The following is a 27,460-nucleotide window of genomic DNA, read 5'->3' on the forward strand; positions in this document are numbered from 1 at the left end:
ATGCTGCACTGACTCGACAGGTGAGCTGCAGTCACTGGGACACAACTGGTCAAACGACCCTACACACGGGTCTGTGTGCCCTTGGCGCCAGCACTGTCAGTCACTAGGGAAACGCCGATTGAAACGGCAGTTGAGCGCCCACCGCCCCCATTAAATCGGCCAGCTGAGGACATGCAGGATTGGAGCCTCCGACTGGGGGGTCACAGTGGTATAGGCTCTGTGGGAGCGGGGACATACTGCCTGCCGTTCAGCCGCTCCACTCCCGTATTCACCAGGAGAGATGCGGACACGTTGCAGGGAGACTCGGGCCTGAACGCCCACGGCAGCTGTGTGGGTGGTAACCAAAACCTGCAAACATCCCAAATGTCCGTCAACAGGCAGAAGGACACAGAAACTGGTTTGGCGGTGCCAAGGGACACAGCTGCGGTCATGCCTCTTAAAACCATTGCGCCGAGTGAACGTACAAAAGGGTTCATCCTGTGTGATTCCCTCCCTGCACATAAAAGTCTAGAAAATGCAAGCGCACACACAGTGACGAGCTGATCAGCAGTTGCCTGTGGGGGCAGAAAGCAGGGAGTGAAAAGGGCTGAGGGAGCTTTCGAGTTGGTGGTTTCTTCCCTCTCTTGACATAGTAATGGCTCAGGGGTGTGCGCACATGTCAAAACTTATCAAATTGTACGTTTTAATATGTGCAAGTTACTCTATGCCATCCCAATAAAGCAAGTTTAAAAGTCAAGTATTCAAAAGTTATTTAAAAAGAAGAAGCAATTTAACTGAGGTTTTTGCAGAGCTAGTGACTGGAAGCCTTTCTCAAAGTTCAAGCTGTTTTCATGTTGGGGACACGTAACTTCAGTCGAGCAGCCAAAGCTGACCCTCAATAACCATCCTGCTTACAACTATTTTTCCTTGAGCACAGAATTTCATAAGCCCATACAGTATTAATATGGAACACTTACCTTCCTTAATACTTTCTGACCTTTGAGTGGGGAAGGCCTGGGCAGCGGGGAGCTGTGCAGTGAGTGGCTGCTGAGGTAGCTGCTGAACTGAGAGTCTTACTGTCTAGAAATGACGGTTTCTCCTTCCTTTCGATACTGATGCAGCTGTGTCTGTGTCCCTGCACTGGGCGGGGTTTCCAGGACAACAGTAAACAGTAGGACATCAGGGGCAGCTCAGCCTGGTTCTGACTTCAGTGTTTCACCAAGAAGCACAATTTTTTATTTGCTAGGTTTATGGTAGGCAGCCTCACCAAGCTACGGTAGTGTTTTTACCTAAGTTTGGTTAAGAAATTTGATGAAGAATGGGTATAAATTTTAAGATCAGCACTGCAAACCCTGCTAAATGATCCCGTATTTTTGTCACGGCCCGATTACACACAGGTGTCTGCTGTCTGCAGTGACACCTGGGATAAAGCTTACATGTGAATTTTCTTAGGTACTCAAGACTGCTTGTTGTCACATTTTATTTAGCATTTTTGAACCAGGTTTGTCAGTGAGAGGAGACGTCAGCTTTCTGTCTCTGTACTCTCTGGTTATGTTATGATTTTAGGGTCAAGGTCATCTGATGAATGAAGGGACATGCCTGCTATTCTCTGCTCAACAGGTTTGTACTGCGTGTGAATGAGCTGGTTCTTGCATATTTGTCAGAACCGGCCCACAGTCGGCAGGGTTCTGAGCACAGGACAGGAATCTGTACTTTGGAGAAGAACACGGTCTGTTCTAGTGGGTGGGTATGGGGATGACAGAAACACACACTCAACACAGTTCTTACCACTCCTGACTCAGCTGGAGCTCCTTTTGCGTCTGCATTCTGGCTTGTTCCCACGACAAAGGAACATCGTAGTTTTTCAAATGTTTTTTAAAAAAATATACACATATCTGGCCATCTTTACTCAGTGCCTCTGAGAAAACAATACAAAAAAAAAAAAAAAAAAAAAGAAGAGAAACTAATATCACAAAAGCAACAGGTGACCACTTGACATTTACTTAAACTCCCTGATTGAAGGACAAGCCCTTCGGACTGAAGTCACACAATATGTCACTCCCATTTGAGCCAAATGCGCTGCCGGCACCTGTGCGCCCTGCCAGGTCCACAACCTCATGCCCAGACTCCAGACTGCAATGGCAGCAGGTTGCCCAGAGCCGCCGAATTCTAACTTAGAGCCAGCCCGGGGGGAGTACAGACTCTCTTAGATAGTCTTAGCTCTCCCCCGTGTGTACAAGTCACTGGAAGTCACTGGCTTGAAAAGGGAGTGCTAAGGAAAGGGAGGACGGTGACCCACAGGAAAAGAACAAACCCGAGTAAACATGTCTCGTTGCTGAACTGCACGAGTGGAGTCTCCCGGGGAGGCAGCCCCACAGCAGCGCCAAGCATTAACTACCTGACGCGATGGGGAGCCTGGGGGGTGTCCAGTCCCTCAGCTTGTGGTGGACGCACAAGGCGATGATGTCGTCCCATGGAATCTCAGCGACCGAGGGCCCTGCCCCCTGGCCCGGGAAGGGGCGCTTGCTCTTCCACCTGCTGTAGGCTCTTCCGAGCAGATTCTGCACCTGGCACTGGAGGACGGGTTGCGTCTGGCGGCAGCTGGGGATCTGGGAGGCGTACTGGGTGACCATGGAGCACACGGGAAGCCAGGGAGCTGGAGAGAAAGCACCTCGTGAGCCGCAAGACTTGGCCAAAGGACAGGTAGACATGTCCACAAAACGGTCTTCACTCTGTATTAACCTAGAAGGTGACCGTGGAGCTGAGAAGTCTGCTCTGGAACCCGAGTGAATGGAACCACAGCTGCTTAGGAAGGAGCACCTCCGTCCCCATGTCCTGGTAAGGGGACACAGTCTCCCCAGACCTAACTCACAACGAAGGTCCCCTTGGGGCTCCGACTATACAGGCCCAGCACCCGGGGGAGGTCAGACATGAGCTCTCGGCTCCCCTGGGGAGCCCGACGAGCCTGCTCAGACGGTGCACGCTGCTTCCCTCTGGGCTCCCTCAGTGATGCGCGTGGGTTCAGAAACTCAGAAGGGTGCCTGAGGCCTCTTTCTCTGCGCCCACAGGAAAGGCCCTGCCCGGGCGGCGTGCTGTGCCACACGAGCAGCCAACAGCTTGCTTCCCTCCTCCTTGAGTCAGTGAGGGAAGGGGCGGCCTCTGCAGCCAGCCCCGGGCCCAGGAGTCTGTACCAGAACAGTCCAGAGGCTTAGGTGGCACAGCCGAGCCACAGCAGAGTTTCTCTGACCAACGTGCTGTGGCCCCAGAGAGCCAGCAGCGTGGGGACAGGACTGCCCAGTCCTCACCCCGGGGCTGCAAGCAGGAGAGGACCTGCTGTCCATTCAGAAACTCTAGGCCTTGGGGTCAGACTGTCCCAGAACTGCACACCACCTTCCTCTGGGGCTGTGTGGACACTGGGCTGCTGTCGGTGGTGAAGGGCCAACAGCTGTCACTCCACAAAACCTGGCTCATTCTGCCTCCTAAGATCAATGGCAGGTGCAGTACGAGGACGGGGCACAGAGTGACAGACGGCAGACCCTCAGGCCAGTGCACGACGCCTGCTGAGCTGTCAGTACAGTAAGGAAGGGATTAGGACCCCCGCCCTCATCATGAGCACGCACCCCCTGCAGGTGGCAGGTCCATCTGTGGGAGCTGGAAGCCCAGCACAGCCTGCTTCAGCCAGGCCAGGTGCTCTGGGGCGTTCCAGTGCAGGTGAGGAAGCAGCCAGCTGCCTCCTGCCTCAGCAAACTCGGTGACGGGCCAGGACAGGCCGCAGAGCTGCTCGGAGGACACCACAGAGGCCAGGAAGTGCAGCACGCTGTTGAATAGCTCGATGATGGCACCAGGCTCCTGCGAGGCCAGGCCCCCCAGCCGCCTCTCTCTTCGGTCACGGAAAAACCGGCCACTAAACTCACGGGCAACCCCATCTTCCACGTACTGGATGATGGTCTGGCAGCAAAGGTCAGGGGTACAGGGGCAGCGGGAGACCAGCCACTGCACGGCCTGCGAAACCTGCAGGGGAAGACTTGGTCAGACAAGTCGAGCTGCTGCTCAGAAGGTGCCACCTGAAGGTGCCCCGCCCACAGCTGCCACCAGAGCCACCTGCTGCAGTGGAATGTGGCCTACTAGGGCCAAGGGGACCCCAGGAGAGGGGCTCCGAGGCCCAACCTGACCCAAAGTGCAGACAGGGACACGGCATGGTCCAGCTCTGGGAAGGAACAACACCCTCCCGCATGCGCGGACTCTCATGTCCTGTAGCTATCTTTCTACCTACGGTTTTGTCTTAATTCCCGGCACTCCTTGCCCTAAACGTAATTGTCAGCACCCACATCCTTTTTTAAGGAAACTTCTGTGAATGTGATTTCTTCATCTGTTCCAACGACAACACTCTACAAAAATAACTTATAAGCTGACCTTCAGATGTGACACATGAACAGTCACATTTTAAATATGTTTCAGGGCACGGGGTGGGGGAGGGGGAGGCCTTTCCTCCAGAGAAATCCTCCTCCTAATGCCTAAAGCTCAAGGGCTGTGTGGGAGAAGTGGGCCTGGGCTCCCACTTGAGTGTAGGCTTTCACTGAACCCCCAGCTTTCAATGGCCCTAATCTGTGCCTCGTGCCTGAGTTCACACCTGCTCTGACTGAACTGCTGCAGGTTTTCATCCAGGTAGGGAAAGGATCTAGCATCACATTGATCCGTGTTCAAACCTTTTACTGGTTCTTCCAGTGTCTGCGCCTTCCTGGGGTTCGTTGGCGAGAACGGTCTCTTTTCTTGTTGGCTTCACCCCCCAGAAGTGTCAGCTTTCTCTGGCTTACAAAGTCAGTTTTCACTGCTCCTTCCAGTCCCAGCCTCTGTAATTCTGTTGATCTCTATTACTTACTACTACCTCGTCTCCCATTCTCTCTGTGAGCTTATATCTTTTCTTACTCCAGGTAGGAAGTGCAAGTCAACGCCTGTGCCCAGTATGCCATGTGTAACTGGAACCCCGCCCCTTTGGTTTCAAACTCTGCGGTGGGGGCTTTGCTCCTCATGTCTATTGAAATTGCTCCTAAATCGCCAATAAATTGTTTTGCCAACTGTGCTTGTAACCTGAGGTCAGGGCTTCTTGGAGAGCCGCCTTGGGCCCTCAGGCGGCAGACCCCTCCGTGTTGGCAGTTTCCTCCTGTCAGAGGCTCTCAAGCCTCCCCTGAGCCCCAGGTGTCTGCTGTGCACCCCAAGGGCCACTCTGGTCCCCAGCCTCCCCCCGGCTGTCCCTGTCACGTCGGGCCACTGTCTCTGTCCCCATTCTCTCCCCTTCTCTTTCTCGCCTCCACTGTCAGGGCCTTGCATCTTTAACTTATCCTGGGGACCCCAGAGGTGCAGCTGACGCCCTGGCTGGCCTCGCCCTCCCTGGGCCGCGGAGCCTCCTGGCGCCTGCGGTTGTTGGCCTCCGTGCCTCGGCCTCACCAGCCCAGCCCGGGGAAGCCTGGTGCAGCCTCGGGGGAGCCCACTTCCCGCTCCCCACAGTCCCGCTCCTCCGGACACGCTCCTACCTGGTCGCAGCCCGGCCCGCGGCCACCAGCCTCCCCGCACTCACTCGCTCACTCACTCGCTCGCACACTCGCTCACACACACTCGCTCACACACTCGCTCGCACACTCGCTCGCACACTCGCTCACACACACTCGCACACTCACTCGCTCGCACACTCGCTCACACTCACTCGCTCACACACACTCGCTCACTCACTCGCTCGCACTCACTCGCTCGCACTCACTCGCTCGCACTCACTCGCTCGCACTCACTCGCTCGCACTCACTCGCTCGCACTCACTCGCTCGCACTCACTCGCTCGCACTCACTCGCTCGCACTCACTCGCTCGCACACTCGCTCACCTCCAGCCTCTGACTCGGCTGTTCCTCACGGACACGAGCTCCTCCCCGCCTGCCCGCTCGGGTCCCGGCCCCCGCATGTCCTCAGCCTGAGCCTCGCTCCCCACACCCCCTGCCCGCCCACCTCACCTCCTCTTCCCAGGGCCACCCCTCTTCAGCACGGACTTCATCAGCCCTCAACGCGGGACTTCGCCTCACACCTCGCCACCCGGCGGACACGGGCTCCGGGCGTGACTGGCGGCGCGCCGGGTCCAACCCTACGCCGAAGTCCACGACCCGCTCCGCCTCTGCTCACCCAGTCCCGGCCCCGCCCCAGGCCCCGCCCCGCCTCTCACGGCCCCGCCCAGGGCCCATGCCACGCCCACCCAACCCAGGTCCCCGCCCCCGCCTCGATGGGTCGTCTGGCGCTCCTCCACTGCGGTGGCCAAGAGCGCACTAGGCCCACCCTCGCGGCGTTCTGATTGGCTGCTCGGGCATCTGCCCATCGCTCAGCACGGGTCGGCTGAGTGGCGCGCCTGTGCAGTGCGCTCCGGCGGGCTTTTAGTAGGGGCGCAGGTGGCTGGGATCGCCGCAGAGGTCGCCGCGGCAGTCATGACCGAGGGCACGTGAGTCTTCGCGTCCCAGACTCGCTGGCCGAGGGGGCGCGGTCGGGCCGGGGGCTTCCAGTCCAGGCTCCGCGTGCGCTGGGGGCCGCCTGGCAGGGGCGGGGCTGAGGAGAGCCGGTGGGGGTGGGGGCCCTGGGCGGGGGTCCCTGTGACAGGCGTCTCCACTCGCCGCGACGCATAATGGTGCAGGAGCTGGAGGCAGAAGTGACGCCGAGAGGGTTTCGTTTTGCGAGATGAGGACTAACGGCGGTGGGTTCTTAGAAGTGAGCCGCTGGGCTCTGCCCAGGTGAAGAAGAGGCACGATGGCCATTCACCTGTGCACGACCTTTTTCAGGTGTCTGCGTCGCAGAGGGGGACCCTATAAGACACAGCCCGCCACCGACCTCAGCCGCTGGCGACTCAGCAATGAGAGGGGAAGGCAGGTGTGGACGTATTTTCAAGAGGGTGACCCTGGCCGGGAGCAGACGGCGCTGGAAGCTCACTCCTTGGGACTGGACACCGTAGGTGCTCGAGTCTGCTGGTCACACACAATGCCTGGGACTCGGCAGACCTGTCGGCATCCCTTTCTCTTAGCCGGGAGCTCCAGGAACCAACAGGGAGCTTCACAAAGCTGCCTGGGAAGGGTGTTTTTTCCTTGTCAACCAAGAAGAGATGTGCAGTGTGGGCCTGGGCCACATGTCACTAAAGCTGGTTCCTACAGGAATCATTTGAGTTAAACGTAGAGTGTGAATTGGATGGACTCCTGTGCTTCCATTCCTCCGTCACTAAGTTGTGCATAAGAACCTTGTGTAACTTTGGTTTTATTCAGAAAAAGAAGTTTTTGAAGCAGTGAATTTCATGTAAGAAATTCGGCCATGCAAAGAGTATGCAGTGTCCCTGGGGTCTCGCTGATGGGCTCTGGCTTCTCCTCACTGTGACTTCCCTTTGGCCCCTTCCCTGAGAGGCCTGAACCCCAGGTCTGGGTGGCCGTCAGCTCCCCACCCCACACTCGTGGGCCCCTGCTGTATTAATTTAAGAAGTCTTGGAGAAGTTGTAAAGACATTTGCAAATAGGTGTGACTGGAAAGCAAAACCATGAATTGCTGAGGTGGTAATACCATCCTCAGGGTTTAGATTTTTGATTGGAGCAGCTGAAGCTTTTAAAGTGATTCGGATTCCTTCTTTTGACTTGGGTGTCAGTGACTCGCGCTCCTCTAGCCTGGCCAGAGATCCCCTCAGCTCTCATCTCTTTTCTCCTTTGCAGGGGAGTTACTTTAAAGACTTGCCCAAAGCCGACACAGCGCACGAGGGGGCTCTGAATGGGATGACATTTTACATGGGGCTGCAGGCTGAGGACGGCCACTGGGCGGGTGATTACGGTGGACCACTCTTCCTCCTGCCAGGTAGGAGGGTGTTGCCCTGGGCTGTGGGCAAGCCAGCGGGGCATCACTGGGGTCCTGGCCTGACCAAGTTCACGCCCTGGGTGGACATTTGTGGTGAATGGGCGAGCAGGTGTACACGGGAGCTCACGGGAGTGGCTGGGAGGGTCGCCCGCACCCTGGTTGTCCAGTGGTCTGCCAAGGGACATGGGTGCTCTGGGGACGTGGGAGGCATGGCTCGAGTCCAGAGCAGAGCGGCAGGGGTACTCCAGGTGGAGGGCCAAGCCTATGCAAAGGTGCCGGATGTGGGCAGAGTGCTGGGTGGGTGTTTAAGTCCTCTGCTGGCAGCTCGGGCCTGTGAACTCACCTTGAACGGGTGGCTGATGGAGCTCAGGCAGGTGGACTACAGGTTGGTGTTAGTGAGTGCCCGGAGGGTTGCAGCTGGGCCCCCAGGCCTGGAATTGGTTTGGGTAGACAAGACTGTTGCATCCTGGGACTGTCTAAAGAAATACTCAGTCTTGTCCAATGGGAAATCCACTTGTAAGAATGTCTGCAGAAGGACCCCCTCCGCTGGTGGCAGGGACGCTGCAGAGCCATCAAGCTGCCATCTCCACTTTGTCTCCAAGTCCCACTGCCTCCCGGACTGTACAGCTTTGTATCTTTCTTCCCAGGCCCCTGGGCCTGTTCTTGGGGGTGAGGCAAGGGGCTCTCTTCCCTTGTCCCCTCTGGAGCCCCTTGAGACACTTCTGGGGGTCTGCTCTGATTGGGCAAGGCGATACGGCTTGGAGTGCCTGGACCACCTCACCTGTGACACGGCGGTGATGAGGAGTGGGTTTGGGGAGCCATAATTCGGGGGTCCAACCCCCTGGGTTCCAGCACCTGCATCACCATTTAGGGGCTGTGCCTCAGTTTCCTCACCTGCAAAATGGGGGAAGACACTGCTCCTTGCCTGTGTTTCCTGTCTTGACAGCATCTTGACTGTTAGGAGAGGAGATGGGTTTGTTTCTGAGATCCTCTGGAGTCTCCACGCCCATCTGCCCTCCGTCCAGGGCGAGCCTGGCCCGAGTGGCTACCAAGGTTCTGACTCCTCTGCCAGAGCTGGGCACTGTTCCACAGCACATCATGACGGTGTCCCAGGCCTGTGGCTGATAGAACCAATGCCAGGATGGGGGTGCAGGGGCAGCCTGTGAGCCCCATGTTCATTCAGGAGGGCCCGGGAGGGACGGGAGGGTGTTCTGTGGGTAATACTTATTGTTGTCCACTTCCCCCATTTGCAAAGTGACATATGCTAGTAAAGAACTTATAAAACAGAAACATAAGCAAGTAAATGTTACGCCATTGCGGGCTGCCCCAGCAGGTGTGACAACATAGCAGGGCCCTGGGGTAGCTGGGTGGGCTTTGCATGTCCTATGTGGGGTGTGTCACGGGGCTGTTGCTCCTGTACCTGGGGCCTGTTCCCAAAGTTCCTGGCAGTGCCAGGAGCAGCCTCCCAAGGCCGGTGTGTGTGAGGGAGGCCTTTGGGAACAGCTCCCGTTGAGAGGGGTCCTCAGGAGGAGAGGGGCCGGGCTTAGCCTGCCGAGCGCCTGCGCCCTGCTGAGTGAGGGACCCCTTCTGCCACACAGGCCTCCTGATCGTGTGCCACGTGGCACACATCCCTCTGCCAGCTGGGTACAGAGAAGAGATTACGCGGTACCTGTGGTCGGTGCAGCTCCCGGATGGCGGCTGGGGCCTGTGAGTGTGCCCACCCCATGTGTGCATGCGTGTGCACACGTTAGGACATAGATCTGTTGTGGGGCGGGGTTTGTAGCCATGGACCTGGGCCTGGAGGGTCAGTGTCACAGCTTGTGTTGTGAATTGGTCTCGTGACTGGTTGACAGATTTGAGACACTTGCGCCAGTGAAAGCCATCTGGCTGTTACGGTTCTGACTGTGGCATGGCAGCACCGGTGCCGGGGCTGGTCAGCCCTCCCCAGCCTCGGCCGGCCTTTCTGTGGTGGGGCTCGCTCTGGGACCCGGGCCGAGGTGGTCAGGTGCCTGCCCGGGCTCAGGTGGGCCAAATCCACAGCTCCGGCCTTGGGGACAGCTCAGCCTCTGCGATGGGGTCATAGCACGTCATGACAGGTGTCGAGATCTCACGTCTCGCCCTGACACGTCACCTGCAGGTGCTCTGTGTGCGGCAGGGTCATGTGGACTAAGGCAGGGAAGGAGCAGCGGAGGTGACAGGTCCCGCTGGGCGGTTTGGGAACTGCATAGTTGTCATGGGAGGTGTCAGTCCTGGGTGTTTCTCGTGTTGTCGTGTTACATCAGTATAAGATGTCAGCATTCCTGGTTTCCTGAGGAAGTGCCAAGGAAAGCATTGCTTCATATCTTAAAGGTCATAAAAGCTGTCCCTTTCCCACCCCGTCTCCTCCCGCAGGCACGTCGAGGACAAATCCACAGTATTTGGGACCGCACTCAACTACGTGTCCCTGCGAATCCTGGGCATCGGACCCGACCATCCTGACCTGGTACGTGCCCGGAACCTTCTGCACAAGAAAGGTACGTGCTGTACAGCTCGCACTGGGGAGAGAGGCCGTGGCTCCATGTTGTAACAAGCTCCTGCAGAGTAGGAACGCAAAGATGCACCTTCTCCCAAAATATTGGGCCAAACACCTGAGCAGGCAGCCCATCAAAGCAGAAAATGGAGACCGCCTCAGTTTACCAGCATTGTTTTAAAAAGCAAATTAAGATAACCATGGAATTCTGTCTACTTTGCGAATTGGCAAAGACAACATGCTGGTACGCGGCTTATGGGAGTGGCCGTGCAGTGGCCTTCCCAAGGGATGGGCAGCCCGGTCCCGCTCTGCTCGCACCCCCGCGCTCACCCTCCTGTGTGCCTGCCGGGGACTTCTGGCTGGCGCACCTCTCCTGCCTATGGCACTGGAGGTGATTAGTTAGAGCCTGGGGGTCCACGGCTCCCGTTGCTGCCAGGACTTTCCTGCCTCATTGCAGAGCCTGGCAGGACCGCCCGCACGTGTCTGGGCATTGCTCGCAACTCCTGTCCTCGGCTCACACGTGGGCCCCTGTTACCTCCCCAAGCCCTTCCTGCTTTAGGTCTCAGCATGCTGCCTCCTCTGCCTGGCATCCCACCTTCCGCTCCATGCCACCGTGTGAGGGCTCCTCAGCCTTCACCTGGCACCTTGGGTGGCCCGTCAGCGGTAGCCCTTCTGACCTGCCCGGCTAGGTTAGGCCTCCTGTGGCCGCTCAGAGGAGAAGACCCGCCTTCTCACTTCGCTCCTGCCATGAGCTCCGCCTCGCTCTCTGGTCAAACCGCGTGCCTGCGGGTGATGTGTTTGTGTCACACTTCCTTCCCTGGTTGCTTCCTGGGTTTTTAACTTCCACACTCGTGGGTCTGGGTGAGGCCCCCTGGTGAAGCACGGCCAGGAAGGTGTTTCTGTGCCTGGGACCTCTGCTGCCGGGGTGGCTCCAACTTGGGCCAGAGTGTCACCGATAGCCATGTTGGAGTCATGCCCTGTCTGCCGAGTGGGGACACAAGTTGGGGCAGCTAGGAGCGGCCCAAGAGTAGGCGGCCGAGTGTGCGTCGTCACTGCCCTCATCCGCTTCTCCAGGCCCGTGGGGCATGGGCTGCCGTGCGCACCTGGGACCCTCACCTTCCCAGGTAGCAGGTGGGGCTGCAGACCCCTCTCCTGGGGCTGGATACACTATTCTGGGGAGCCACTGGTCCCAGCCCGCATCTGTCCCTGGAACTGGCTTCTCATGGTGGCTGGAGGCTCCTTGACAGACCTGCCTTCAGTTCATGCACGTAGGGCAGATGTGACTCCCGAGGGTCCACTACAGGTAGGTGACGCGGGCTTGTTCTGTCCCCAGGTGGAGCTGTGGCCATCCCCTCCTGGGGGAAGTTCTGGTTGGCGATCCTGAATGTTTACAGCTGGGAAGGTCTCAACACGCTCCTACCAGAGATGTGGTATGCCCGCCTCTGCGGGGCTGGGCCGCCGTGTCCCCCCTGCCTCACTGAGTGGAGTGTCGGCTCTGGGTTCCTGCTACCTGCTACCCAGACAAGGCCCATTTTGTGGCCTGTTTTGTGGCCCGTTTTGTGGGGTGGGGTGGTGTTAGTGTTCTGGCAGAGGCCCTGGTTGTCTGAACCCCACAGATGAATGGAAGGAAGGAGGGGGGCACCGTGGGGTGGGCGTGTGACAGGCGTGGTGCATGGGGGACCTGTTACGGAACCCCTGGTATGGAAGGGGGAGCTCTGGCTTTGTCGCCTAGACCACAATGATTGCATCTTGTCTGTCACTTTGGACATTCTGAGTATGTGTAGAGGTCGAGACGGGTCAAAGCCTGGTCCTGCTCCCAACGCCAGCTCTGGGGCTGGCCTGTGTTCTGTCTCCTGCCTTCTTTTCTGCCAGTGACTGATAGCTACTCCCAGACATCATGCTTCACCCGTGAATACTTCAGTGTGCCTTTAAAAGGAGACTTTTATGTTTAACAGAACCACAGTCTTCAAATGCTCAGCAAAATTGACACTGCTTCCTTCTTGTCCGACACAGCCAGTACTTTGTAACATTTTATGAATATCTAGTGAAAGCTGTGACATCTCCCCAGAAAACACTCATTTGCATATGAATTCCCCAATTCGACTTGCAGGAGGTGTTTTGGGAATAGTTTTCAACTTCCAGAAAAGTTGCACAGGTAGTCCAGACCCCTCAACCACCCCGCTGTCAGCATTCCTCGTCACTGGCCTGTCTGTCGCCATCAGAATCCAGTCAGTCCTGAAGTTAGGAGCTGAGCCTCCTGGCTTTAGGATGCGCCTGGATGAAGCATGAGCGACCTGTGCTCTGGGGCCTCTGGGGGTTGACCACGGGAACAGGCTGAGTGCTGGCCTTGCCGACTGGACCTGGACAGCTGTCCGTCCTTTCTGCTTGGGATGCCTGGGGCTGTGGCAGTGGTGGTGGGGCCAGAGAGCCTGCTCATGTGCTGTCCCCCTCAGGCTGCTTCCTGCCTGGATGCCCGCGCACCCCTCCACACTGTGGTGCCACTGCCGGCAGGTCTATCTGCCCATGAGCTACTGCTATGCCACCCGGCTGAGCGCCCAGGAAGACCCACTCATCCAGAGCCTGCGCCAGGTGAGGGCCCAGCTGGCGGTGTAGGGGGCGCCGTGGGCCTATGGACCTGAGCGCCTGGGGTAGGATGGGACCTCCCCTGTGGTGACTGTCCAGTGGGGTGGACGGCACAGGGCTCAGCAGGTGTGCCGTCCCCAGGAGCTGTACGTGGAGGACTACGCCAGCATCGACTGGCCGGCCCAGAGGGCCAACGTGGCCCCTGATGAGCTGTATACACCGCCCAGCTGGCTGCTCCGTGTGGTGTTCGGTACGTGCCTTTCCGGGCTCAGCTGACCCCAGGGGTGACGATGACTCCGCTGTGGTTCAGTCGTCACACAGTGGCCAGCCATGTGTGCCTTGGGTCCCGCAGAACTGCCCTGTCCTCGGCCTTGGAGCGAGCCTGGGGCGGGGCTCCTGGATGACAGGATTCGGAGCTGAGGGCCTTGGAGGGCCCAGTCATCTGTCTCTGGGGGAGGAGGGCAGGACCCCCAGGCCCAGGCCCCTGCGTGACTTCCCCCGGAGGCAGGCCCAACCATTGTCTTCCCTTTGTGCCTGGTCCCTGCCCCGTCAGTCAGCGCTGACACAGCTGGAGACCCCCGATGGCCTAGACGTGGGGGTAGAGGGGCAGTTGCACAGGAGGAAACTGAGGCAGACAGGGCCAGGGTCGGCTGGAAATGTGGCTTGCCGTCGAGTCTGCCTGGGCCGGGCTGAGGCTGGCACTCCTCTCTGTGTTCCGTGCCCGCTGACACCCTCATCCCCTCAGCCTTGTGCAACCTGTACGAGCGCCACCACAGCACCAGCCTGCGGCAGTGGGCTGTCCAGAGGCTGTACGAGCACATCGTCGCCGATGACCGCTTCTCCAAGTGTATCAGCATTGGTCCGGTCAGTTCCCCTTGCCCGTCGATGTCGGCCAGGGGTGGGCAAGGACCAGGGCAGGAGGCCGAGGCAGGACCCCCCGCCCATCTCCCATCCCCACCACCTGGTACATCTGAACACTGCTACTTGAGGCCCCTCTCAGGGTCTTTCTGTCCAGCCCCCCAACCCCCCCCCCCGAAAAAAAACTCCATCAACCCTTCTCTTCTGGGGTTTAGAGAGCCTGAGGCACTTGGGTTCCAGTCCTGGTTCCTGCTGAATCCATGACATGCAACTCAGTGCTCTGAGCCTCTGGGCTCCTGGCCCGCTTTACCTTGGGCTGTCGGGCCAACTGGCTACCCACAGGGAGACGGTGCAGGACACAGCCGTTGCGAGTTCCCTGTAGGTTGGGACACCCGTTCTCGGGGCACCCAGTTGGTTCAGTGTCATCGAGCCCCACTTCCGGTCCCGCTCCCAGGCATTTTCTGGGCCTCATGAGACCCCGGTGGACCGTAAGCGATGGCTACCCAAGAGCAGTCAGCTATTCCCCAATTTTAGCAGCATCTTGAGTTGGGCTTTGACTGAAGGCTGCGTGAAACACGTCTGACTGAGACTAGGTGCAGTTTTAGGTGTACTTTGGATCTTGACTTAGATCCCAGGGTGGCAGGCCTGGGCTCGGAACGAGGCGCTCTGAGTGGCAGCCCTTGCAGCACAGGTCTGGTCTCCACCTCGGCCTTGGGCCAGGGCCCCTTGGGTGGTTCTGCCTGCTCGCCAGACGGCCGGGCTTCCCTGTCTCCCTCTGTGCATGCCCTCACCCCTTCTGGCTGTCCACGGAGGACTCGCTTCCTGCAGGACTGCCCGTCTGCTCGTGACAAGGGTTAGAGCAGAGGGCCCAGCTGACAGGAGGGTCTGCGTGAGGCCATGGGCTCACGCAGTGGGGTCATGGCCTCAGGGCTGGGGCAGAGCACTGACGGCCTGTCCCCTGCAGATCTCGAAAACCATCAACATGCTTGTGCGCTGGCGTGTGGACGGGCCGGCCTCCGACCCTTTCAAGGAACACGTGTCCAGGATTCCCGATTACCTGTGGTGAGTGTGGGTGGAAGGGCACACTCGGTCTCCAACTGAGGTGGCTGACAGCCCAGAGCAGTGGGTGTGTGTCTGTGTCTGCGTCCCAGTGAGGTTGCTGTGGTGTCTGCAGCATAGCGGGGACCAGGAGTTTCAGGGTTGGAAGCTGGCGAGGGTCTGAGTGGGAAGACCCACCGCATGGCAGAGACTCAGCACATCTGGAAGGCAGGACTGGGGAGCTTGTGGATGTCAGAACAGCATCAGGAAGACCTTGGGGACAGCAGACCTGCTCAGTCATAGATGTGCACGTCCGCAGGCTGAGGGGGCGCTGTCCTCCGTAACCAGGGGCAGGAGGCAGCGGCTGACCCCAGCCCTTTGCCCTCTGCCCTTTGCCTCCTGACCTGGCTTTTCTCCTCACAGGCTGGGCCTGGACGGCATGAAGATGCAGGTGAGGCCATAGGCCGGCTGCTGGCTTCCTTGGCAGCCATATTCCTCCTGCCTGTGGGTTTGCTGAGATTCAAAAATCCCTCACAAGGCCTGGCAGTGTGATGCCAGGCTGCATGTTCCCATCTAAGGGGACGTGCGTGCCTCCTGGGCTGGGCCGTCAGAGGAACCGAGGGCCCCGGGGTCGTGGGAGGGGTCTGAGCCATGTAGTTCCGAGCTGAGCTGCGGCTTAGGAGCCGACAGTGGCCTGAGTCGCACGCTGGCCAGGTGTCAGGTAGGGGGATGGCCCTGCCCTCACGGCCGCCTGCCTCCGAGGGTTTACAGCCGCGTCCCCCGCCCTGAGCCCTTCTCTGCATGCGGCCAACCCAGTGGTCCGTGCTACTGGGCTCGTCCCCCGTTTCCACGTTGTATGTAGTAGGTGATCTGGCACCACCGCTGCCACCCCCATTGTAGTTCCTGTACGTGACTCTGCAAGTAGGGGCCACATCACAGAGTGGCCTGAGCCAACCTCATCCTGTCCTGGCTCCAGGGGCCCTGGGAGCCATTGGGTCATCCTGCGGGTTTTGTCTGCTGTGACCCGCCTGGCTCATTGTGGAAACACGGAGCCTCCAGCAGGGTCCTCATTCGGAGGGTGCGCAGAAGAGGCTATGGGTGGTGGCATCCTTACCCTGAAGTGCCCTGATAGTTCTGTTCTGGCTGGTGGCCTGGTGAAGGCGGGGGTAGGGGACTTTCTGCAGGACCCGTAGACTTTGAGGGGTGCACAGAGCCTGGGGTCAGGGTTCAGCTGGGCTCCCATCTGTTGGAGCTCATCGGAGCCCCCAGACGCCCGTGGCTGCCGTGACAGACCATCCTTTGCATGCAGGGCACCAACGGCTCACAGGTCTGGGACACCTCGTTTGCCATCCAGGCTCTGCTGGAGGTACGTGGCTGTGTCTCCTGCTCTTCAGTCAGCCTACAGCTGACTTCCTGTACGGCCACCCCTAAGCCTAGCACAGACACGCACCTACGGACTCCTGCTCTGCTCCCTGGGCCCTGAGGCCTCTGGCGATGTGCGGCTGAGGCAGTGGGCCGGCCTGGAGGCTTTAGGAGCAGGGACGCTTGGAGATGTCCCAGCACACGGAGGAGGGGCTGCTCAAGGCTCTTCTCAAAGTCACTCTGCACCTGGCACACTGAGAAGAGCCCCGAGGACGTGTTAGAGAGAAACTAGAGTGTGTTTCTGTTCCATTGAATGAGCAATCCTAGAGAGCCCCCAGGGGTCTGGGCCCTATGGGCCTGCGGCAGACAGGACGGGCCCATGGGCACGGGCAGGCAGCTGCGGTGCGGATGTCCCTCCTGCTCACTCCATTTCTCCATGTCTTTCTCACTTGCGTCCACTTGACCCCACTTGACCCCGGGTGGGTTAGTTCCCGGTTCCAGGTTCCTGGGAGTGGCAAGGTGTTCCCATATTGCCCGGGGACCAGCCCACCCACGCAGGCTCCTGCAGCCACCGTCTTGCCCTCTTCTGTCCTCCAGGCAGGTGCACAGCACAGGCCTGAGTTCTCGTCCTGCCTGCAGAAGGCTCATGAGTTCCTGCGGATCTCACAGGTGACCCTGGGGCCTGGCAACTCTGGGGGACCTCCCCTGGGCAGAGGTGCCGCCTCCTTGCCCCCACCCTGCCCTCTCCAGCTCAGTGGGGGCCTGATGGTGTTTCCCGGCAGTTGGTGGGGGCTGTGGGCCTCGGTGAAGTCTCAAAGGCTCCTTGGGCACCGATGGCTGAGAGGCCACAGCTCTGGAGCCTCACGTGCTTCTGCGTGGGCCCCTCACTGCCCTGTTGTCTGCGCACGGCAGTGACATGTTTCTCCTGCACTTCCCACATGTGTCCTGGTGCTGTCCAGGTCCCAGACAACCTGCCCGACTACCAGAAGTACTACCGCCAGATGAGGAAGGTACGCAGGGCTGCCCGCCACTGGCTTTGCCTTCCAGGGCTCTTCCCTCAGCCTCCTGGGGCTTATGGTGGTGAGGACGCATGCATGGGGTGCCCCCATGGCCGCGAGGTGGCCCCACTGGCGGCTTGCCCACATGCTGAGCACACCGTCGTGTCTCTGAGATGCTCCAGCCACAGACACGTTACAGACACTGGGGTCAGGAGGTTGAGGGAGATGACGAGGCGAGGGCAGAAAGGGCAGTTCCTCCAATGTGTGCAAGCGTGTACCCGCCATGCGGTGTCCCCACAGGGTAGGGAGGGCAGTGGTGGCCCTTTCCTGTGCCCGTCCTGTGGTGGGATCTGAGGGCGGTGATGGGAGCGGCAGCAGCCGTGGGGTTCTTGAGCCAGAAGCCGAGGCCGGCCCACACGGGGCCTCCCCGCAGGGGCAGAAGGCGGGCTCAGGATGCCTGCACCCACCAGTCACGCCGCGCTCTGCAGGGCGGCTTCTCCTTCAGCACTGTGGACTGTGGCTGGATCGTCTCCGACTGCACAGCAGAGGCCTTGAAGTCCGTCCTCCTCGTGCAGGAGAAGTGTCCTTTCCTCACCACACACATCCCGCCAGAGCGGCTCTTCGATGCCGTCAATGTGGTGAGGCTGCTGTGCGAGCAGGGTCCTCGGGTACCATTAGCGCTGTGCCTGTGCTGTGCCCTTGCCTGCATGTCCCCTGCGACCTGTCCCAGCCAATACTCAGGGCCAAGACCGTGAGCTAGAGGGGCACATCCCTACGGCACCTGTGCCTGGCCAACAGGGGTTCCCGCCTGGGCGTGAGCAGAGCCAGTGTCCTGGGCCAGCGTGAGGGCCAGGTGTGCGCCCTGTGGGCAGCTTTGGCCCGTTCTCCTTCATCCTGGAGGCTCACAGGCCGGCCGCTTCCACGGCCTCTCTGGGAGGTCTGGCTGTCTGCACAATGCCTGGAACACCAGGTCAGCCCTTTCAGCCAGCATACAGCGGAGGCTGCGTGGTTCAGAGGCCTACATGCCTTACACCTGGGCACGTGCATGTGTTGGGCTGTGTCCCCGGAGGTTTCCTGGAGGACCTGACAGAGGCTGCAGCCCACTGTCAGGGCCCAAGGCTCTTGGTGTGACGTGGGGGCCGGCTCCCACCTCCCGCCTCCCATCCCCGCACTTCGGTTCTCGGCGCCCCCAGGAGCCTCCCACAGCTGGGGCGCCCGCATGCTCAGCTCAGGGTGTGCTCTGGTTTCAGTTGCTGAACATGAGAAACTCCGATGGGGGGTTTTCCACCTACGAGACCAAGCGTGGGGGTTACCTGCTGGAACTGCTAAACCCCTCGGAGGTCTTCGGTGAGTGGCTGGCCGGCCTGTAGCCACAGCCCAGGGCCCCATACCCAGGCCAGTTTGCTGACCAGAGCCCTGTCCCTTCCCCTGGCCAGGGCCGTGCCTACAAGGGCTCTGGCAGGTGACGGCAGGTCCTGTAAGAAGCCCCCAAACCCCAGATGATGCCCCGTGCTCCTGGACCCATGATAGTGGCCTTGGAGCCCCTGCTGGGGTGGGGGTCACGGCAGGATCTCGGGGTTCACTCCGGCTCCGGCCCCTGCCTTGTCCACCTGCATGCTCCTTGCAGGGAGCTGTCGGTGGGGACACTGTCACCCTGTGCCCCCCTTATTTCCTGGTTCTTTACCCTGCTCCACGTTTTCGCTCCTGCACGCCTGATATCACTGCCAAACTCGGTCCATTGGGAGGTTTTTGGGGTGCAGCTCTCTGCTCTGGGCGCCCTCTTGCATCCTCCCACTGGTCTGGCGGTCCCATAGCACACAAACGCCTCCAGGTCACCAGGTCATCTGTGTGGCCGTGTCACCTGGGCTGGTCCCACGTTGCCGAAAAGGGCGGTGAGTGGCAGCCCCCGCCTCACTGTGCCCTTGCTCTCCCAGGCGACATCATGATAGACTACCCGTACGTGGAGTGCACCTCGGCCGTGATGCAGGCACTACAGCATTTCCACATGCAGTTCCCGGAGCACAGGCCCCAGGAGATCAGGTGAGGGCCACTCCAGGCTGACAGCACCGTGTTCCCCGGGGCCCTTAGGGCCTTCCTGTGGCTACTGTGACTCGTGCTGTGAGCCTCGTACTCGTCTCTTGGGGCCCAGAGGAGGTGTCCTCAGGAGGCCTCGCCGTGCTGTCCCCTCCGCAGCTTCAGCTTCGAGAGGCCTTCCTCCCAGGATGAGCCCGGTTCCATGCCCCCTGGTGGAACTCAGCTCAGTCCGGCATGTTGGCCTTTTTGTACTTGTCGGGTACGTGGGAGTCGATTTGGGAAACGTTTTGTTGAGGACTTTCACAGCTGCCACGGAGTGAAACCAGTCTGTAACTTGGATATAATGCCCTCGTCAGGGTCTCCTGTGAGGGGATGCTGGACTCAAGCTGAGCTGCAAAGTGTTTTCTTTTTATATTCCCTGGGAGAGGGTGAGATCGGTGCTGTTTCTGCCCCCGTGGCCTGTGGTTTTCTTGCAGGAAAGCAGTAACAGACGCACCTACTGTGATTCCTGACTTTAAAGGGGTGCTGCTACTACTTCTCCAGTAACAACGATAGTTGCTGTTGGTTTGGGGTGGTTACCCCTTTTCAGGGTAACAAGGTTCTTGTTTTTTTCTGCTAAGTTGTTCTTTCCCTCCACTGTGAGTGGGTGTTGAGTTTTAGCAAGTGACCTTTCTATGTCTATGAGCTGATTATTTATCTCGTTTATCATCTTCGTGTCGTAGATGATGATTGTACATTTTTCTAACGTGAAAACACCTTTGCATGTCTGGGATGAACCTAACTGGGCTTATCTCTGCCGTTTAGTTTAGAATTTCACATCTGCGTTCCCTAGTGAGCAGCCATGGGGGGCATGGTACCCCTCCCCTGCTGGGGTCTGAAAGCCCTGTGTTGGGTCCATAAAATGAGTCGGAGTGTCCCGTCCTCTTCCTAGTCCCTAGAGAGTTTGTGTAAGATTAGAATGCTGTTCACGATAATTTAGGATAATTCACTTATAAAACTTCTAGGCCTAGAGTTCTTTTTCTGGGAAAAGTTTACATTTTTGACCCTTACTATTAGTAGTTACAGGACTATTCAGACTCTCTCTTCTTCAGGCCATTTTGATAAGTCAGTTTTCTTAGTAACTTGTGCATTTTGTCTAAGTTTTCAAATGTGTTGCTAAACTTTTATTTTCTCTTAACTTTTTGATTTCCACTATATCTGTGGTGACATCGCTATTACTGCTGATGCTCTTATTTGTATCGTCATCTTTGCATTGGTCACCTGTCGCTGAGTGACAGTATCTCTGCAGACTTGGTGGCCTAAAGCCACACTCAGTGATTACCTCCCAGCGTCCGTGCGTCAGGAGTCCAGGCCGTGCTGCATCCCCTCTCCGCTGACCAGGGTCTCATCTGAGTATTGACCAGAAAAGGTCTGCTCCAAGCTCGTGCGATTGTCGGCAGGTTTTCATTCCTTGTGGGGTGTCAGTCTCAGGGCGTATTAACCTGCTGGCCGGGCTGGAGGCCACCCTTCGTTTCTGGCCCGTGGGCCTCCGTATGGCAGCTTCATGACTGCCGGCCAGGGAGAGAATCAAGGGGGAGGCCAGAGCATCACGTGATATGGTCACGGGTGACATCCCATCAACTCTGCAGGAACGGTGGTTGGAAACCTCGGGTGCCACCCCCACTCAGGACTGGTGACACCGGCGAGCGCCGCAGGGGCAGGGCGCCCTCAGGCTGCGTTGGTACCTTCATGCCGGCCTCTTCAGAAGGGCCAGCTAGGCTTACAGCGTGTCTTCTCTGTCCTCTAAATCTTTTGTTTGCGCTCTAATTTTTCATTTCTTTTTAGAATTTCATTTGTGTCATTTACTCAAGCCCGTACACTTTTCAGTGACACTGGTCACTGTTACCAACACTGGCTCTTCCCTGAGCATTTGCTTTGCCCTTGGGTTTCCTTAACTACCTGTACTTGCTTCTGCCTCGGCCTTATAGCTTCTCTCTGAACTGCTTATTTTTACATATTTCTTAAAGGGAGACTATGCTCATTCTTTCTGAGACCCTAGGTGGGTGGGATTCGGTAAATTGCTGTTTTGCCGGAATGTTCCCTGGCCGGCCTCTGTGTTGCAGGGAGACTCTCGAGCGGGCCCTGGAGTTCTGTCGGCGGAAGCAGAGGCCTGATGGCTCCTGGGAGGGGTGAGTGAGCTCTGCGGTGTGGACGTCCGCTCTCACACACAGCCGTCCTGGCAGGAAGCCGCCCGCCGCAGATTCTGGTGGGCCGTGTCCCTCGTGGACGCCTGGCCTCCACCCTGTGGTGTGGGCGAGTACTGGGCGTGCAGTGGCCTGCCCCCTTGCCTTGCTCCTTGGGTCTGGTTACTCACGCCCTCCCCTGGGTTTGGATCCGTTCTTACCTCGCTGGGTGTTTCCTCAGAGGGCGCCCAAGGGCCGGGAGGGCCGTTTCTATCCCACGTGCCTCAGAGCTCTGCGGTGCTGTGGCCTGTGAAACCCATGAGGCTGTTTTGCCTGACAGTAACCACAGCCTCCTGTGCGGTGGGGGGGGAGGGGGAATTCCCGTCCTCCCACCCGCTGTGCGTGGGGCCTGGGCGCTAAGGCTCCGTTTCCTCGTGTCTCCCTCCAGCTCCTGGGGTGTTTGCTTCACCTACGGCACCTGGTTTGGCCTGGAAGCTTTCTCCTGCATGGGGCACACTTACTGCAATGGGTAAGCATGGGCGTTTGCCCTCCACCCTGGTGGAATGGGGTCTTCCCCGCAGGACACTCTGCTGGAGACCTTCCTCCTTTGATGTTTGATTTTGGGGGTTTTTCTACATTTTTTTAAACGGTGAGGTAAGATCAGTATTCCAGAAAACATAGGCGTTACCAGGGGGCCTCGCTGGCTCAGGAGCTGGCAGCATCCATGTTATGGACGCTTGGCTGGGCATGTCGCCCGCAACTCTCCTGGCCCCACCCGGTGGCCATGGCCAATCCAGGACACTTGCTGGGCCGGGTTGAGGGAAGGGAGGTCTGGTACAGCTGTGTCCAGCGGCCACACCCAGCTCTGCTTGGCCCGGTGGGTATTCAGGGGTGGTCCTGACAGTGAGACATCAGCAGCTACAAAGCATGTCACTTTGTCTGTCTGCCTTCACACCTGTGGTGGGGTGGCCATGAGAGCAGCCCCCTCACCCCTGAGCCCTAAGAGGCCCTGCCAGGGTGAGAACCCAGGAGCCTGGGACACTCCTTGCGTGACGGCATCTCGTGTCTGCTCTCTGCAGGGCTGCCTGTGGGGAGGTGTCGAAGGCCTGCGACTTCCTGCTCTCCCGGCAGATGGCGGACGGAGGCTGGGGGGAGGACTTCGAGTCCTGCGAGCAGCGGCGTTACATGCAGAGCGCCCAGTCCCAGATCCACAACACGTGCTGGGCCCTGATGGGGCTGCTGGCCGTCAGGTGGGGCAGGCAAAGGAAGGACACTAGATGTGGTGGCTTGGGCGGGTGTGGGTGGCTGAGCGCCGAGTGCAGGGCTGCAGCCCGGGTTCCCGGGCAGGCATATAGGTCTGTCCAAGCCAGTGGGCTCCTGCAAATAGACTCAGTACCCACAGTGACAGTGACAGCAAGGGACCTGAGAGGACTCGGGTAAGCAGTTTGAGGTGTGGCGGCATCTGCTGCTGCTCTCTTTGGGCCCACCGGTGTCCACAGCCAGTGCTAAACCACGTGTGGCTACACAGGACACGCGTGGTTGCACAGGCACACGCACACACAGATGTGCACACATGCAGAAATATGCAAAACCACAGGCATGTGCGCACACACACACACACACACACACACACACACGTGCAGTGTCGCAGTCTGCAGTCCCGTTGGGTTTGTGGCCATTTGGGGCCTCTCCTAGGATCCCCCCAAGGCCAAGCCAGGCCAGTGGGAGCAGCAGGGGCAATCTGCAGGATGGGATCGGGGAGCATCTGCCAGCCTATCCCCACAGCTGAGTTGGTCCTGAACCCGTGATTCTCCGGTGTGTCACCCTCGGCAGGAGGAGTGAGATGAGCACGCGGGCTGGGCGGGCACAGGCATGGCCCTTCCCTGGCCACCTCTGTGGGCTGTCCACCTGGCCTGCCTACCTCTGTGCACGCTGCGTCGTCTCCTCTCAGGCTGGACCTGTGTAGCGGTGGCCTGAGGTGTGCTGACTGTCCCTAGTGGGTGTGACACCTCGAGTATCAGTTATGTCATCTGTCATCGCCCGATGTTTTGTATCCTCGTCTGGGGCAGGGCTGCGGGGATGAGACCTGGGTTCTCCCGGCAGCCGGAGGCCGTGTCTCAACTCTGCCCGTGTGGCCACTGCTCCCCTCTCCCAGGCATCCCTGCGTGGAGGCGCTGGAGAGAGGAGTCCGGTGTCTGCTGAGCAAACAGCTCCCCAATGGTGACTGGCCCCAGGTACGCTGTGGGCCCAGCAGTGGCCCGACTTCCCATGTCCCCATGGGCTGCTCATGGGCAAGGCCTGGCTATGGGGTTTAGAGATTCAGAAACCCACCAGTGAGTGACCCGTTGAGAGCAGATCTGCAGTGGGAGGCCGAGGACCTTGCTGTTGGAACTGAGGCAGAGGGTGGGGTCAGGGCTGGTGGTGCTGGGAGGCCTGCGCCCGCTCTGCTTATCCCTGGGGCATGGGGTCGCAAGGTCGTGTGAGGCCAACCCCCCACCCTGGATGAGTGAGGCAGACACGGCTGTGCAGGGCTGGCGACCAGGCTGGTGGGCTTGCTTCAGGGTGAGGGCGGCCAGCTGTCGGAGGGGTGACAGCCTGCTGAGAGCCTGCGCACTGCCCACCAGCCAGCCCTGCCCCTCGGCCATCTGGTGGGCCTTTGTGTTCAAGTTCCTGTGTCCTTTCAGGAAAACATCTCTGGCGTCTTCAACAAGACCTGTGCCATCAGCTACACAAGCTACAGGAATGTCTTCCCCATCTGGGCCCTCGGCCGCTTCTCCCGCCTGCACCCCGACAGCACCCTCGCGGGCCACCCGTGAGAGCAGGCCTGTGGGCGCCTGTTCAGGGGGTGGCGGGCCCAACACCCCTGTACCCATGCCCCAGACTCCCCACTTTCAGAGTGAGTCCCAGGACCGGGCCTGGGTGGAGCAGGGTGGCGGTTTAGACACTTGATCTTCAACTTAGGTTTAGTTTTGAGAGAAGCTCGATGGGTCTAGGTGAGGGAAGGAACAAGATGAACTGTGACAACGCAGAGGGCACGGTGTGGTGTGTCCTCGCCATGGGCACTGGGCTGGCAGGGCTTCTCAGGAGAGGAGCTGTCTGCTCCTGCCCAGTGCTGGGCTCACCCCAGGCCGGCTCTTCCTGTGCCTTCTGCCCCTTGGGCTGAGGGACGTGTTGGCCTTCCCAAACAGCCCGGTGGGCAGAGGCCACCCAAGGCCCGGTGAGGAACGGGGACCAGTCTGGGCACGCCGACCCTGCCCCTGATCTCGTGTGCCCACGCTATATCACGGTGCTGCCAGTGTGTGGATGCCAGCATCCCCACCTCCAGTTTATAGCCTGTAATGACAAATGCTCAGGGAAACCAAGCATGACAAAGGCTAACGGGGCGTTAGCAGCTTGGTGGTTACCACGGTGTGGCGCTGATGGCACCCAGCCTGTCACTCACCACCCCTGCAGCCCGTCAGGCAGGCGTGACCCCAGGTCACCCTCATGGCTGTCGAGACCCTCATGCCCCCATCTACTCTGAGCTGGAGCAGGAGCGACTTCCAGGCGATGCCTTTTGGCAAGTTGCCCTCTGGTTCCTAAACCTGTCAGGTTTGCTGGGCTGGACCTGGGGACTCGGATTGGGGAGTCCTGGTGGTAGGTTTGCCCCTGACCAGCAGACAGGCAGCTGTCATGCTCAGGGCCCCCCAGGTGTAGCTGTGGAATCACCAAGAGCTTTGATGAGGACAAAGGCCAGAGACCCCAGCCCACGCCACTTCTGCCTGCCTTTCCTGTGTACCGTCCCCTGCACTGGTGGCAGCCCCCACTGTGTTCTCCCTGGACAGTGCAGACCCATCGGGTTGCCCCTCTGCCTCCGTCATTCCCGGCCCAGAAACCGGTAGGCCCCTCGCCGAGGCTTTCCACACATGGCCTTCCACCCGCAGCCCTCAGGGCCCCTAGGCGCTCTCCATGACCGCCCAGGGCTCGCTGCCTTCAGGGTCCTCACCCGAGCTGGCCCCTCCCCTGATGGCCTCCTGCCCCTTGGGTCACGCTCCTGCCTGCTCTCAGCCCCACAGGGCCGGCCCCCCTGGCCGCCGCACTGGGGCACGAAGCGGGGTTCAGCCTGCTGCTCAGAGATTTCATTGGGGTTTGTTTGGTGAAGGAACCGTGTTGGATCCCTTTCATACCTGCTGGGTTTGCTCTTGCCTCTTTTAAAATAAATTTGGAATCCTTTTTTCTTTTTCAGTTACAGGTGACATTCAATATCATTCTAGTTTCAGGTGACTAGCACAGTGGTGAGACGTTTATGTTCCTTCCAACGTGTTCTCCCTGCTCAGTCCAGTGCCCGCTGGCACCATGGTCATCACATTTTGACTGTATTCTAGTACTTCGTTTTACATCCATGGCTGCTCCGTAGCTGCCAACTGTACTTCATCCCTTCCCCTTTCTCACCCTGCCCCCAATTCCCTCCCATCAGGTGACCATCAGTCTCTTCTCTGTATCTTTGAGTCTGTTTCTGTTTGTTCATTTATTTTGTGTTTTAGATTCCACACATAAATGAGAGCATACGGTGTTTGTCTGTGTCTGAGTTAGAAGATTTTGGATGTTATGCTGGGAAACTTCCTCTGGGGCCATAGTAGGTTTTCTGTGTTCACCATGATGTATTTCACACCCTTCCCTCTGAGGGACTTTATAACTGGGAATGCGTGACTCCCAGTGAACTTCCCTCTAGGAAAATTCTTTTCCTGACCAAACAGAATCACTACTATTTCACACACTTGCATTTTACTTGGGCAATAAAAAGGAAGCGTCAGTGCCACCTACTGTTGCTTCCTCTGCATCTCAGAACTCTGTAAGAATCATGGATTTGCTGGTCAGCTTCATTCATTTTCATCTCCACTGCCGTATGAATTCTTATTTATAATGCACCTTGTTTCAAGAAGGAATTAAGATTAGAGACACGAGGCAAAGGAACACAAAGGCAGGAAATTCAGACGGGCTGGGAGGGATGTTAGCACCCGAGGTACGTGCTAGGGGCCTGGTTAGTCACTATCCTTGGGCTCCAGAGTCAGTGTTTAACTTTCTAGGAGCAGCCAGAGAGGAGGATGAATGTAGGACAGAACCCCTGTAGTGGAGGACGTGCCTGCGGCCCTGACTGCTGTTCCTCAGCACCTCACAGGGCATCTGGTTGGCAGAATCCACGCACACAGCCCGTCCTCCGGCAGAAGACGACACTGAGGGGCAGCTGCAGAGCAGGGGACCCGCCACGAGCGCTGGGCAGCAATTCTTGTCCTTGGGCTTCTCATGCTGTGTGGCAATGAGCCTGATACCCCATGGTCCTTGATGTCCCCTCTGGTTCTTGGGAAGAGACAGGAGCAGGGTTGGCTCCTGGGCATCCAGGAATAGGGGAACAGTGAAATGCCTGTGGTGGCCAGAAGACAAAACGAACCAGCCTCTTACCCTTGGGTAGTATTGAGTGGTCTAACATACATATAATGGGAGGCCCAGGAAACGGGGGGAGGGAGGCAGAAAAACTTCCAAAGTAATCACGGCTGAAATTCTTTCAAATATGATGAAATATATAAGCCCAGAGATCCATCAAGCTCAGCAGACATGTAGCAGACCAGAAAAACAACAAAACTATGAGATCAGAATCAAATTGATGAAAACCAATGATGAATAAACAAAAACAGACATGTCACTTACAAGTGAGTAAAGATAAGGATGGTGGCCACCTTCCATCAGGAATAATGTAAGCCAGAAGAGAGTGGAATGACATCTTTAAAGTGTTGAAAGGGAAAGAAAAAGGTCAACTAACAATTCCATATTCGGAGAGACAAAAACCAGAGCTGAAGGAATTTCCCAGCAGCCTTGTCCTATGAGAGATGTTAAGTTGTTTAGCCTGAAGGAAAGTAATACCAGATGAAACATCCTCACCAAAGAATGACGAGCACCAGAAATGGTAAGTCTGGTAAATACAGAAGGCTTTTCCCTTGTCTTTTAAAAAATGTGTTTAGGATATAATTAACTTAAAAGCAAAAATAATAATGGGTTTGTCACACAGAGATATAAAAGATATGACACCAATAACATGGAAGGTGT

At 58.2% G+C, this 27,460-nt stretch overlaps 2 protein-coding genes across 3 annotated transcripts; one reads left to right on the plus strand and one right to left on the minus strand.

The window, feature by feature from the left end:
- Positions 1 to 6,334, minus strand: LOC141567934 (germinal-center associated nuclear protein-like). Its single transcript, XM_074317046.1, has 6 exons — positions 6,220 to 6,334; positions 5,979 to 6,136; positions 3,600 to 3,990; positions 2,378 to 2,635; positions 1,768 to 1,897; positions 1 to 554 (listed from the first exon to the last, which is right to left on the minus strand). The coding sequence occupies exons 1-6, from the start codon at positions 6,332 to 6,334 to the stop codon at positions 473 to 475; spliced, it is 1,134 nt and encodes a 377-aa protein (XP_074173147.1). The 3' UTR covers positions 1 to 472.
- On the plus strand, positions 6,312 to 25,933 carry LSS (lanosterol synthase). Of its 2 annotated transcripts, none has more exons than XM_019717592.2 (22): positions 6,312 to 6,454; positions 6,789 to 6,954; positions 7,697 to 7,835; positions 9,434 to 9,542; positions 10,227 to 10,348; positions 11,678 to 11,774; positions 12,798 to 12,933; positions 13,069 to 13,177; positions 13,673 to 13,791; positions 14,750 to 14,847; positions 15,247 to 15,274; positions 16,133 to 16,189; positions 16,783 to 16,854; positions 17,145 to 17,195; positions 17,672 to 17,821; positions 18,434 to 18,530; positions 19,118 to 19,223; positions 21,320 to 21,385; positions 21,828 to 21,908; positions 22,459 to 22,629; positions 23,535 to 23,613; positions 24,064 to 25,933. In XM_019717592.2, the coding sequence occupies exons 1-22, from the start codon at positions 6,441 to 6,443 to the stop codon at positions 24,193 to 24,195; spliced, it is 2,199 nt and encodes a 732-aa protein (XP_019573151.2). In that variant the 5' UTR covers positions 6,312 to 6,440; the 3' UTR covers positions 24,196 to 25,933. The 2 variants fall into 2 exon arrangements, with proteins under 2 accessions (XP_019573151.2, XP_074176499.1); XM_074320398.1 differs by having other exon boundaries at positions 23,483 to 23,613; positions 24,064 to 24,200.
- Positions 25,934 to 27,460: the final 1,527 nt, after the last annotated feature.

This window comes from Rhinolophus sinicus, linkage group LG01 (assembly GCF_036562045.2).
Source record: "Rhinolophus sinicus isolate RSC01 linkage group LG01, ASM3656204v1, whole genome shotgun sequence".
Lineage (NCBI taxonomy): Eukaryota > Metazoa > Chordata > Mammalia > Chiroptera > Rhinolophidae > Rhinolophus > Rhinolophus sinicus.

Bases quoted from the DNA above. Each gene is read 5' to 3' on its own strand.
- LOC141567934 (XM_074317046.1), bottom strand. From the start codon at position 6,334: ATGGGCAGATGCCCGAGCAGCCAATCAGAACGCCGCGAGGGTGGGCCT. The intron at 6,137-6,219 runs GTTGGGTGGGCG...CTGGGTGAGCAG, and splicing joins AGGCGGGGGCGGGGACCTGG to AGGCGGAGCGGGTCGTGGAC. The intron at 1,898-2,377 runs GTAGTTAATGCT...TTGTTTTCTCAG, and splicing joins CAGGCTCCCCATCGCGTCAG to AGGCACTGAGTAAAGATGGC.
- LSS (XM_019717592.2), top strand. The intron at 13,792-14,749 runs GTCAGTTCCCCT...TGTCCCCTGCAG, and splicing joins AGTGTATCAGCATTGGTCCG to ATCTCGAAAACCATCAACAT. The intron at 16,855-17,144 runs GTGACCCTGGGG...GGTGCTGTCCAG, and splicing joins AGTTCCTGCGGATCTCACAG to GTCCCAGACAACCTGCCCGA.